Raw genomic sequence first — 12,809 nt, forward strand, 5'->3', positions numbered from 1 at the left:
ATATTTTACAATTTTAAACAACAATACCAATTAACTTTAACCATTTACAACTTAGCTAACTACCTTTAACTAAATGCTGGGGACGAGGAGGATTCCCCCCCCCCTCTCTTTTACAGAGAGGCAAAAATACGCGTCCTCACCTCATGCCAGGATCAAAAAGAAAAGGAGTTATCGAAATTGCATTGTGGTCCCTTTTTTCTGTATTGCTCCACGTGACCAAATCACCTCCCGACTATAGGGGAGGGTGGAAGAAGAACAACAACAACAGCAACAACAACTAGTGGCACTACAAAATTGTGTCACAAGTCGAATGAACAAATTTAATTATTTATAAGGAGATGATCACATTGAAACACCGGTTCTTGTTATATCGCCGATGTTAAGCAACACTAAGCCTGGTCATAACTATATAGGTGATCATTTGGGAATACCAGGAGTTGTATGTAGGAGGATGCCTACAAGAACTGCAAAAACCTAAGATTGTTATCTCCCCTGATCTGGATATACATGCGACTCTGGACCGCTTCTGAATTTGATATTAATTAATTATAGTTATTGCCAATTAAATATGATTAAGTATGATTGTTTTCAATAAAATTTAATTTATTCATAATCGATTGCAATTATTGATTTCTGGAAATTTTGGTAAAGTTTTACTTTCTTTCCACCTCAACACTCATCTTAAAATTGACGACTTTTAAAGGTTTTCAGGCCTGCTGAAAAGGAATATTACATTTAAATCTTGGGCAGGCAAATAGTTTTCTGGATATCAAGGCATTGTTTTTCTTTTTTCGAATGTATTACTTAATGAAGTTCAGTGTCCGCCACCATTTTGTTTTGGACGAGATTGCTGTATGCTTTACAAGAGTCTCTGTAGGTGATGAACCCTGGCAGAATAAATTTGTTGGCACTTGTGCATCTATGTTACCGTGCTGAAATAATAACGTTATTATTTAGAAACCCATTGTTAACATAGAGAGAAGGTGTTTTGTAACTATTCTGTACTTTCACCTAACAAAAATACCATAAAAATTGAATTTAATTTCAAAATACTAGTGGAACTGCTGACAATATCTAAATTGAATTGCATGCATGTGCATTGTCTACCTTTGCTTGAAGTTTGCAAAAAAAAAAAAAAAAAAAAAATGGCGACAATATATCAGTTTATAACGAAAACAAGTGTTAATATCCTAAAAACTGCTCGTCTGCCCTCCCTCCCGATTTTAATGTGATATTTGTGTAGAGGACTAGGATATATAAATCCTAATCCCATTACAAAAGAAAATAATGAAACGAATGGAATGAAGGAAACAAAGACTCAATTGCTGGAGTAGATAAACATGTCGCTTATTTATTGTTGAAAGAATTAATGTTTTAGACATAACACGTGTTCATGTCCGCACAGGTGTAACCATCGTTTGTTGCGGGATTGGTAGTATAGAAGGAAAAAGGAAATGTGTTTTCATCTCATGTTCGGGTCACTATCGTTTGTTTGCGCGTGGGAAGAGAAGTGAGTGATGCAGTGGAAAATGGGAATGATAGTCGAGCATGTAGACAAAGAAAAAGATAGAGGGTTGACATCAGTTAAACTGTGCGCCATGTTAGCAGTCACAAGGCACAAGTAGTAGAGAGAGAAAGAGTGAGAATGTCAATCCAGTTCATGGAGAGAGAAAGCGTATAAAGTGTACGTACTGTCTGTTGGCTTTTTGTCCCACATAGTAGCAAGTGGCGTGAGGCACGCGTGTGCGCGCGCCTGCCGAAATGGCGGCGGCTGGTGCGCCGACCACTCACCTTGGAAAGCGAGTTGGAAAAGGGCTGGAAACAGCTTGTCTCTTGCTTTTATAGTTGTTTCCGGTGGTCTTTTGCACATGTGTGGATTTCCTTTGAAAGGGGAAGTGACGTTGTCCATGCGTGCGTGTATGTGAGTACATGTGTGTATGTTAGCGTGTGTGTGTGTATACATGTGAATGTGAGTGTATGTACGCGAATGTGAATATATGTATGTGTGTGGACGTGGGCGCATATGTTTGTGTGCGCGTATGTATATGACAAGTAATATAGCTTGAGATGTGAACGCATGTTTTTGTGTGAGACAAGAAAAGGCTCCCACATTTGTTTTCAGCAGACCTGAAAACCCACACAAGTTGTCACTTTAGGGGTGAGTGTTTAGGTGTAGAGAAATTAAAAACAAAAACAAAAAAAACAAATATATTTATTTTATTAATGTTTTTTTTTTCACTTCTTGGAAAGGATCGAATGTGATGAGGTTTCCGTTCTGTGCAAAACGCGATGGAAACAAGCAAAGAACTTTTGTCCCAATCTTCAAGATTTTTCCAAATGGACCTCACAACATATCGGCAGCTGTCAGTATCGCCCTCGGAAGAAAGAAAACTTGGGAACGAACTTACCTTTTTCAAGTGAGTCGATTTCATTATTATACTAGAGTTGAATTAATAAACATTTTTATTTCCAAAGGGATTTTTTTTTTTTTATATTTTAATAATTTTTAATTACATAAAATACATGTTAAAATATACATTGGTTTCGGGATTGAGTTATCATTTTTTTAAAATTAATTATAATTGCACTAATTAGTCCTATTTTTCAAATTAATCATCCAGCTCTTACTAACTTTCTGTCTATTACTCTCATCCTCTTTCACTCTGTATTGTTTGACATCCCCCTTCACTTTTATTTTATACAGTGTCTATTTACTCTTGTTTCTACTATTCTGTCAATCACGGTCTTTGCTGTCTGTCTACCTGCCTGTCTGTCTGTCTGTCTGTCTCTCTCTCTCTCTCTCTCTCTCGCTCTCTCTCTCTCTCTCTGTTTAATAACTGTAACAAACATAAGAAACTATTTTTTAAAATTTGTTTACATTAGACTTGAAATCGATCATATTGTAGTCAGCTGAGAAGCAGGTTAGTGGAACAGTGCCACAGACGGCAGTTCTAGAAAAATAAGCTTTGTTCATGGAATTTGCGTTTAGATTTAGGCAGATAGAGAGAGGGGGGAACTGTTGATGGTCATTATAGCTAGACAAGTGTTTTTGTTTTTTTTTTTGTTTTTTTTTTGTGAAAGTTTGGTAAGAGAAAACCATAAATTGAAGTTCGGTGAGCACTTGCCCCAGTTGAGAAGGATTTCCTAATTCAAGCCAAACTGGTGCGTTTGTCATTTTTTTTTTATCTTCCTCCCCAACGAGGGATTTTTCGTTAAACGATTGTAGTGTGATCACTAGGTACGTACAAAATGAATGACCGATCCTCAAAATGTATGAAAACTTTGATCCCTTCCTTCACTTAAAAGTTCGCTAAACTTTAGGAAATCAACAAAGCTTAATAAAAGTTTCAGTATTTATTAACAATCACAGAATATAATGAACTCATTTTTTTTTTTAATCTTAATGAAAATGTATTTTGTGTAAACAAAAAAAAAATCTTTGCTAAAGTTAAAGTTTTAAGTACTAAAAAAGACACGAATTTGTTTGTTTTGTTTTTTATGAAAATAAAGCATTGTAGATGCTAACAATTGCATTTTTTTTTTAATATTTCAGGAACATCACGAAAAAAAAAGTTCGTGTTAATGAAATCAATATAACTTGAAGAAAAATTAATTTCTCTAACTATTATCATTGAATTAAACGTTGTTTATTCAATATTTACGCCCCCAAAATAATATAATTGCAAAATATATTTCAAGAGATTTTAATGATGACAATTATCGCAAAAATTTCAAATGTGATATAGTATTTTTCTTGTGCGCAGCAGAATTTATTTTTATAATCTTGAAAATGAAAATAAAAGTGGAAAAATAATTTTAAAACTATTATTTTTAATAACCACTAATATATTTTATAATCTTCAAAAAATACAGAAATTAATGAATAATTATGTTTCAATTCCTCTATAAATTATATAATAAATTTGACTTTCTGACATTCTGGGCTTCCATAGAATTAAATTAGACAAATACGGATGGGTAACAGTGTTAAAAAAACAAAAACGGACAGAATTTGCATCTTACCACCGCATACAATTTAATAATGTTTTAGCTTATTTTTTTTTTTCAAAGAATAAATTGTCAGTGTAATTAATGATTTCAATCAACTTTTTTGTCACACTTAAAATGCGCTTTTGCTTTATTTTTTAAAAAGGATTTATTTAATTTATCGTTACATCAACGTTTGAGAATAAATCCAGTCATCACATAAAAAAGTAAATAAATAATTTAATTAAAGAAGCACCCCCCTCTTTTTTTTTTTTTTACAACAAATAAGATTACCTAAATTAATTGATAAATTTTTACGACCTGTCCCATCGTAGTATAAACACCCCCGCAACCTCAACACTCCTCCTCCCAGGAGGGGGACCTTTGTGGCTTTCGGGCCAAGATAACAGTGTAGTATCTGTTCCGACAGATACTGCACTTAAGATGATTTGTACCAGTCAATGGAGGGGAAACCCTCTATACTGGGACAATTATTATTTTTGGTAACCAGAGTGCCCCCTTTTTGCCTACTTTTAGGGGAGCTGGTTTTTACCTCACATTAAAAACGGCCTTGTGCCTAATTTGCTCTGTGGGGGAGCAAATAAATACCATCTGTTCCGGCAGATACTGCAAGCTATGACTAGCAAAGACCAGATGTGGGGGCAACCCCACATGCTTGACCTTTAACCAGCTCCCATTTCCCACCTCTCGGGAGCTGGTCCCCTTTTCCCCTTCCCCCTCCCTTCACTCCTCACATTAAAAATCGGCCTTGTGCCTAATTTGCTCGGTGGGGGAGCAAATAAATACCATCTGTTCCGGCAGATACTGCAAGCTATGACTAGCAAAGACCAGATGTGGGGGCAACCCCACATGCCTGACCATTAACCAGCTCCCATTTCCCACCTCTCGGGAGCTGGTCCCCTTTTCCCCTTCCCCCTCCCTTCACTCCTCACATTAAAAATCGGCCTTGTGCCTAATTTGCTCGGTGGGGGAGCAAATAAATACCATCTGTTCCGGCAGATACTGCAAGCTATGACTAGCTATGACTAGCAAAGACCAGATGTGGGGGCAACCCCACATGCCTGACCTTTAACCAGCTCCCATTTCCCACCTCTCGGGAGCTGGTCCCCATTTTCCCTTCCCCCTCCCTTCACTCCTCACATTAAAAATCGGCCTTGTGCCTAATTTGCTTGGTGGGGGAGCAAATAAATACCATCTGTTCCGGCAGATGCTGCAATCAAAGACCATTGCCCTTGCGGCAATCTTCTGGTCCATGTAGGGGCAACCCTACATACCAGCGTGCAAATCACTATCCAGCTCCCATTTCCCACCTCTCGGGAGTTGGTCCTCTTTTCCCTTCCCCCTCCCCCGCCTCTCTCTCCACATTAAAAAACGGCCTTGTGCCTTATTTGCTCAGTGGGGAAGCAAATAAATAGAACCCCCCACCACCACGACAACCCCCCCCATGTTAAGAACGACTTTCGAAGTTGAGGGGGGGGTATTCCGAAAGCCGTTCTTAACATGGGGAGGTTGGAGTGTTTATAATACGCTGGGGCACATCGTAAAAATTTACCAATTAATGAATATCTTTTATAATCAAAAATACAGCAATTAATGAATAATTATGTTTCAATTCCTCTATAAATTTTATAGCAACATGGACTTTCTGACATTTTGGGCTTCCACAGAACTTATATGCAACGCTTTGTCTGTTGTTTTGATTGTGCAAAGTCGGATCTGTTACTAAGCTTTCACTTTTGAGGGCTTATTAGACAATATTTTGCAATAAATAGGTGTTTTTTTAATTTTTATTTTGGTATTTTTTACGACATGTTCAGCGTGGTATAAACACCCTCAACCACCTCATGTTGAGAACGACTTTCGGAATGAACACTCCTGACCTCCCTATGTTAAGAACGGCTTTCGAGGTTAGAGGGTGTTTATTCCGAAAGCCGTTCTTAACATCGGGAGGTTGGGGTGTTTATAATACGCTGAGGCACGTCGTAAAAATTTACCTTTATTTTTTATTCAATATCTTTAGACTTTACTAATTATCTTTGAAATTGTGACAGAAAATTGATATTTATTTTTCAATGAATTTTTACTATTAATTTGTTTTTCAAAGTTGCCGTAAGCATTTTTTTTTTTCACGTGTAAAAATGTTCTCTTTTTAGAGATTAACTTTATTCTTTAATCTTTGAAACACAATCAAAAAGTAATCGGAAACTTGCAAAAAAATTATAAGCCGGCTATCAAAACCATTAAATTGCTGATACCTAGTCATCACTATATAAACGCGGCAAATAGAATCTAAGGGAAGTAACTCTACTTGCATAACTTTCAAAGGGGAAATAACTCTAAATTTCTCATCTACTGAAAGTTTGGGAAGATACATTTACATCCACTAAGTTTACAGAAATTCAAACAACGGGGTTGTATTACAACCCACAAAGGTGCAAAAAAGTGATAAAAAGTTAAAAAATATAACAAATGTTATTAAAAACAAGATAAATTACTCTTCTATCTAATCGGAAAAGTCATTAGTGGTTTTACTCACTTGAAAATGTTTAATCAGTTTAACAATCATACATTGTGATATGTGAACACGACAAATGCTGACTGTTAAATACATGAAGTTTGGAAAAATGAGTTGAAACTAAAATAATAAACAAAATACTGTTAGAAACCTACACAATGTATGTTATTGTTACGTATATTCAGTGGGTTTCTAATAGTATTATTACTATTATGCTCTCTACCGATCCAAGTTATGACAACAGGACCATAGCCAGCATTCTAAAAATGCATCACTGGATTGTCATGAATAACAGGGACGTGCCCAGGGAGATGAAAACAAAATTTCCGACCACGGTTATGGTCTTTGTGGTTTCAAGTGAAGACCACATCATGTCACCTCACATCTTCAAAGTTGGCTTGAAAGTCAACATCAAAGTGTATCTGGATATGCTGAAGAGTGTGGTGATCACTTGGTGCAATTAGGTGGCCGCTGGCTGACCATGGGTGTGGCAGCAAAACTCGGCGGCAGCTCACAAGTCCAAAAACTTGACTTCAGAAGTGCTACAATTTTGTACATTTCTCTTACTGCCCCCCTCCTTCCCCGCCCTGAGATCACTGGACTACTTCGTTTGGTCATAAGTTGAGGACATCACCAACAAGACCTCCCACAACACCAAAGCCAGCCTGATCACCACCATCTGCTGAGTATTTGTCGAGCTCCCATCAACGCCTGTGGAAAAGGCATGCTCCCAGTTAAAAGTTAGGACAATAGAACCACCATCAAAGGGAGCGAACTCTTTTTCTGTTTTAGGCGGAGTTACCTCCTTCTTTTTAACTTGTTATATGAGTTCTTATATGGAGACACAAGAACGTGATTAGACATGCTGGTAGGCAGGAACAAAAAGATGACTTTTATTATAGTTTTAAATTACAGTTGCCTCTCTGCCCCTACAGCATTATCTCTTTCAAAGACCCCCTAGCGGTAATGAAATGCCATAGATTATTCCCTGTGTTGCTAAATTTAGCAGCTTTCCCGCTAGATCTGGAGATTTTGTTTGCAATTTAGCAGATAAAATTTTGATCTAGCGACTAGCGAGTTTTTTCTAGAGCATCTGGAGATATTTGACATCCACACGCCTACATTTTTTTTTTTTTTTTTTTGGTTAATCATTCTTAAAACTCGCTATAAAATCGATTTTTCCAAGTACATTTTATTGGGGCATGGGACGTTAGCACTCCCTTTAATTTAAAAGTATTTATTCATTAAAGCGAATAATGGCAAATGGAGGTTGTAGTCCGAAAATTGCCGTGAAGTTCGTTGGAGCAGACTGAAATAAAGGTATTCACTAACGACACAAAACAGGATATAGAAAAAAGTATTAATTATTAAAACAATAAAATTTACAAGTTTCTGCAAAACTTATTGTGTTTGCGGCTTTAGAGAAAGTCCAACTAAAGTTCTTTTCCGTCCAAAGAATTAGACGGCTCTTGTAATGTTCGTATAGGCACAAAATTTTAGGAGAGGAATTTTCCTACCTGTTGCTTCATGGACGAGCTGTGGTTAAGAGGAAGAGACTATTGTTCTAAAAGCGAACCCGATAAACGGGAGTCCCTGATTGGTTAATTAGACAGACCCTATTTTTAGATTGTTAGTGTATTAAAGGGAGGTAAGTGGGAATGATAACTCCCTTTTTTATATCATTTGGTAAAAGTGTAAAAAAAATTGGCAGTCGAAAATTGTAAGAAAAAAGGTAACAACAATAACAAGAAAACCTCTAACAAATGCAAAAAAATTAAATATCTACCAACCTGTATACTTTTAACATACTAAAACAAAGATTTTTTCTAATTTCAAAATATGTTGTTCAAACTGGTTTTTACACACTGAATAAAAAAAATAAACAAATGGCTGCTTATCGCTTTACGGGTGGGAAAGCTTAATTCCTGAAAAGTTGTAAACAACTTATTCTACCACTAACCCTAAGTTCGAGTTGCACTCCCAAATTTAGAGTTACTGGTTGTCATAGATTTTTTTATACAATTTTTCAAGAATGAAGTCCCCAACGGTTAAGCAACAAGCTACCAGTTATTTGTTGTAAAGACAGATAAAAGAAATGAAATATAAAAAAAAATAACACAATTTCAGCACATATAAAAATACTTGAATTTTACTGCGTTTGGTATAAGGTATTTATTGGTTTTTGTTATTGTTTACAACTTCTCGACTGTTAACTATTTCTAGAGTTGGAAGCCATGTTTAGTTTCAGAAGAGTTTCCGATGGTTGGTTGTTCTATACAAGTCTTGGAGGTGATTGGTTCTCGGTAAACAGTTCTTTTGTCCAGGTTCCTGAACTTATAATCTTTGTAGCCTCACAGCAAAAGATTCTTTCCATGTTGACATGAAGAAAACATATGCAAGTTTGCGAAAGAAAAAGGTTTAATTTTTATGGAGCAATTCTGGTTTTTGATTGGTTGGTAGCGGAACATGAATTAATTTGATTCATCAGTTCCTAGCAGCATCGTTTATAAATAGGTTCTCCCGACTGTTCGGGATCATATCCCATTATAATCCGTTATGATGGGATGTGTCTCCTAGCAGCTTCGGCTGCAGGGAGACGGGGTAGTAGTAGACGTCAAGGATCTGTTCTTGACACTCAGCCCAATAGGTGAGGGGCCAGGAACTGGCCCAGCACCTGTCGGACTGAGGTACACTGCCTGGGTGATACCCAGGAGGTCCACCCTCCCAGGCCTTGCCACCGGGCTTTCCAGTGGGGCAAGTTTATTGCTTGTCGCCTGATGCGCCCCGACCAGGGAATGCCGACAGAGTTACTCAGGCAATTTTTGCAATTGCAGGAGTGCCCCTCCTTTAGGGGAGCCTGCTGAGATCCCCACTTTCCGGCCTTGTGCCAAATATTGCTCATGTGGGCAGTAATCTAAATAACTACCCCCCCCCCCATTATAGTCCAAAAATATTGCAACACTATTCTACACGTTAACAAATGATCGTGTTGTTCCTCCTTAATTTCCTCTCGAAAGAGCCAAAATTCATGATTTTACTTATTTTTGCTAATTTTTTCAATGTTTATTATTACAATTAATTATCAGTGTGAACTATCTTTTCTAAGATGCAGCATATGGTAACACCTCAGCGAAGTTCATTTTTTTTTTTTAGCAAACATTAAAATAGAAACAGTTTTCCTCGTGTGGAAAAAAATACTTGTCTTTCTACGATGGCAAAGTTAAGCACAAGGTCGATTTTTAATGTAGTAAAAACCATGCTATCCCCCAAAAAGAGGCACTCAAGATTGGGGCAACATGTTTTTAAATCCTCAATCTTAAAGGATTTCTCCTTCATTAACCAAGGACAGAAAAGATCAAGTATAAATTATCAGAACAGATGCTATGCTTTAACATTAATTTTATTTGGAAAAGTAAAAAATAATACAAATAAACTGAAAATAAAAAGATATTGTAAAATTGACAAATATTTAAATCGTAATTTTTTTTTTCATTTTTAAAGTATTCAAAGCAGAGAAAAATATACTCGATTGTAAATGGTGGTGGGCATGAAAAGTGCTGCCCAAGTTAATATAAAGTAACACCTTTATTTCAAAGGCTTTTAATGCTATAGGATTCAAGACTGTAAGGCATTTTTTATTTTTGCTATTGGCGATAAATTCTGCATGTTTTACTTTTTAAGATGATTTTGTGTGGTTTTGTGATATTGCGAGTAGACTTAGGGTTCGGCAGATATTAAAAATTAGTTACCTATGCCAAAAAGTTAGATTGTCCTAGAGAAATGAGGGATCATTTTAATAAAAATGTATATGAAAATGACCCCCACTTTAAATTCTAAATATTTTTTCAGAATATTCACACGTAATCGCAAAAAAAGTAGAATCTAATTTTTTGAAGGGGGGATAGCTAAAGGTTCTTCTCTGCTATTAAATATAGATATAATCTATTTTTTGAAATTTACAAACTTCTTCGTTTTCCATTTATATATATTCTCAAAGACTTTCAGCTTGTGCTATTTTTCGAATTTATACATTTGTGCCATTTTTACCTACCTTCCAAATCTCCCGTTCAGAATGCTTCTAAAATCTATCCATTAATTCATGTGTTAATTTGGTGCTTGTGTTTTGCGGAATTCATTTTTACTTTTTACTTTGCAAATATTAATTTTTCTGATATTTGTGAAGAATTTATTCGACAATATAAAATATTTTGATATGCCATTATTGTGATGTTTAATTTGTAATATATTTTAATTTAACTTTTATTATAAACACTGGTTTTATGATTTGTTTCTTACAAAACAAAATATACCCTCTCCAAAAAAACAAAAAAAAAAACAGATAAAATTAGCTGCTAAAATTTGGAAGTCTTCTGAGGAGCTAACCGCTTCAATATAATTCCAAAAATATATAGTGAGAAAACACGGAACATTTTATGCATTCATAATATTTTTATGTAGGGTAGGAAGTTAAAATATAGTGTTTTTCTTTTTTGGAGATTTTTTTGTTTTTTTGTTTTTTAGAATTAGCGGTTTTTGAAAATTTCAAGCAGCAAAAGTTAAAATCTAGCGATTTTCTGGGGATTTCTTTTTCCTGATCTAGCGGGTTTTTAACATCTCAGTTTGCAACACTGTACTTGTTATTCCTCTTGGCCAGAAGGAGCTATTCCACCTTGATAACACTGTACGAGAACCGTAGCACGTGTATTCTTTATTAGTTAATAAAACCTATATTAACGGTATACCAGTCTCTTCTCCCCTTTTCGAATATCTTTCCACTTATTGCAACTTTGAATCCGGGTAAATAAAGATGGAGATATAATACTTCTGTCCGTGATAATCATGATATACAACCCCAAGTTATATCGGACTAAGACGGATAGGTGTAATTTGTATCATTCTATGTGTTGCCTCCTTGTAAATAAAATATCTACATCAAGTCAACTGTGAGTATCCTCATTTCTTTTGTTACTTTTTGTCATTCGTGTGCTACACATATACACACATAATCTTCTGCAAGGGAATGATAGTTCAAGGTATGGACAATTTAATGGCGGAAACTGATAGGGGGACATGGTTTTGAAAGCCAACTTATAATTTTTCCGTAGGTTTCCAATTACTTTTTGATTGTATTTGAAAAATTAAAGCATTAAAGTTAATCTCTAAAAGTAAAAAAAGAAAAAAATTAACACGTGAAAAAAAAGTTATAATGAAATATATTTTCATGGCGACATCAGAAACTGGCTAATTCAGCTAAATTTTGAAATTCATTGTAAAAATCCCTTGCGCGATATATATTAGTATTTTGCGACTATTTCAAAGATAATTATTAAGGTAAACCGTAAGATATTGAAATAAATTTTAAAAAAATCACCTTGTTTGTACAAAAAATAGCTTAATTAGCCCCCAAAAGCAAGAGGGTCGACTTCACACAATCAAAACAAACGAAAAGGCATCGCGCATAAGTTCTATGGAAGATCAAAATGACATAAAGTCAATTTTATTTTTAAATTCATAGAAGAATTGCCATATTATTAATTTCTGTATTTTTGAAGATTATAAAGAATATTTATTAATTTAGATAATCTTATTTATGTAAAAAAAATATTTATATATGCTTCTTAAATTAGAATATTTATTTACTTTTTTACATGATAATCGATTTTTAATGATAACTTAAATTCATCCTTTTTAAAATAAAGTAAAAGTGTATTTTATGCGTGAAAAAAATTAATCAAAATCACAATTTAGTTCTGTCTGTTTCGATTTTGTTTTTCCTTACAATTTTGCGTATCCGTATTTGTCTAAGTTAATCGTTATTAATATAATAATAATATATTATAATAAATTACCATTATAATATAATAATATACCATGTTTTCGATTATTTTTTTCTTAGTATTTTCTTGGTATTTTTTTTTATTTTCATGATTATAAAAAAAATTCTTACGCTAATGTTTGCACCATCATGCGTACAAGAAAATTTTATGATATTGCATTTGAAATTTTTGTGAGAATTGTTATCGTTAAAATCATATGAAATATTTTTTCAATAATATTATTTCTTAGTGAAAATATTGAATAAGCAATGCTTCATTTAATGATAATATCAATTGTTCGAGAAATTAATTTTTCTTCAAGTTATATTGATTTCATTAACACGGACTTTTTTGATAACGTTCTTGAAATATTAAAAAAAAAAAAACATTTTAATTCTTAACATCTCTAATGCTTTTTCGACAGACCCGACAGGCTGCAAAATCCCACCCCCACACTGTAGAGATCCCTA

The 12,809-nt window shown here is 34.7% G+C and overlaps 1 protein-coding gene across 2 annotated transcripts in view; it reads left to right on the plus strand.

Annotated features, from left to right (window-relative positions):
* LOC145255804 (uncharacterized) overlaps positions 1-12,809 on the plus strand; it is a 70,945-nt gene that overhangs the window by 49,388 nt on the left and 8,748 nt on the right. For both annotated transcript variants that reach the window (XM_080114492.1, XM_080114491.1), the window contains one exon: positions 2,251-2,417. In XM_080114492.1, coding sequence (XP_079970618.1) covers positions 2,251-2,417 — 167 coding nt within the window. The remainder of the gene's footprint in view (positions 1-2,250; positions 2,418-12,809) is intronic.

This window comes from Euprymna scolopes, chromosome 31 (assembly GCF_053919585.1).
Source record: "Euprymna scolopes isolate OS-2025 chromosome 31, ASM5391958v1, whole genome shotgun sequence".
Lineage (NCBI taxonomy): Eukaryota > Metazoa > Mollusca > Cephalopoda > Sepiida > Sepiolidae > Euprymna > Euprymna scolopes.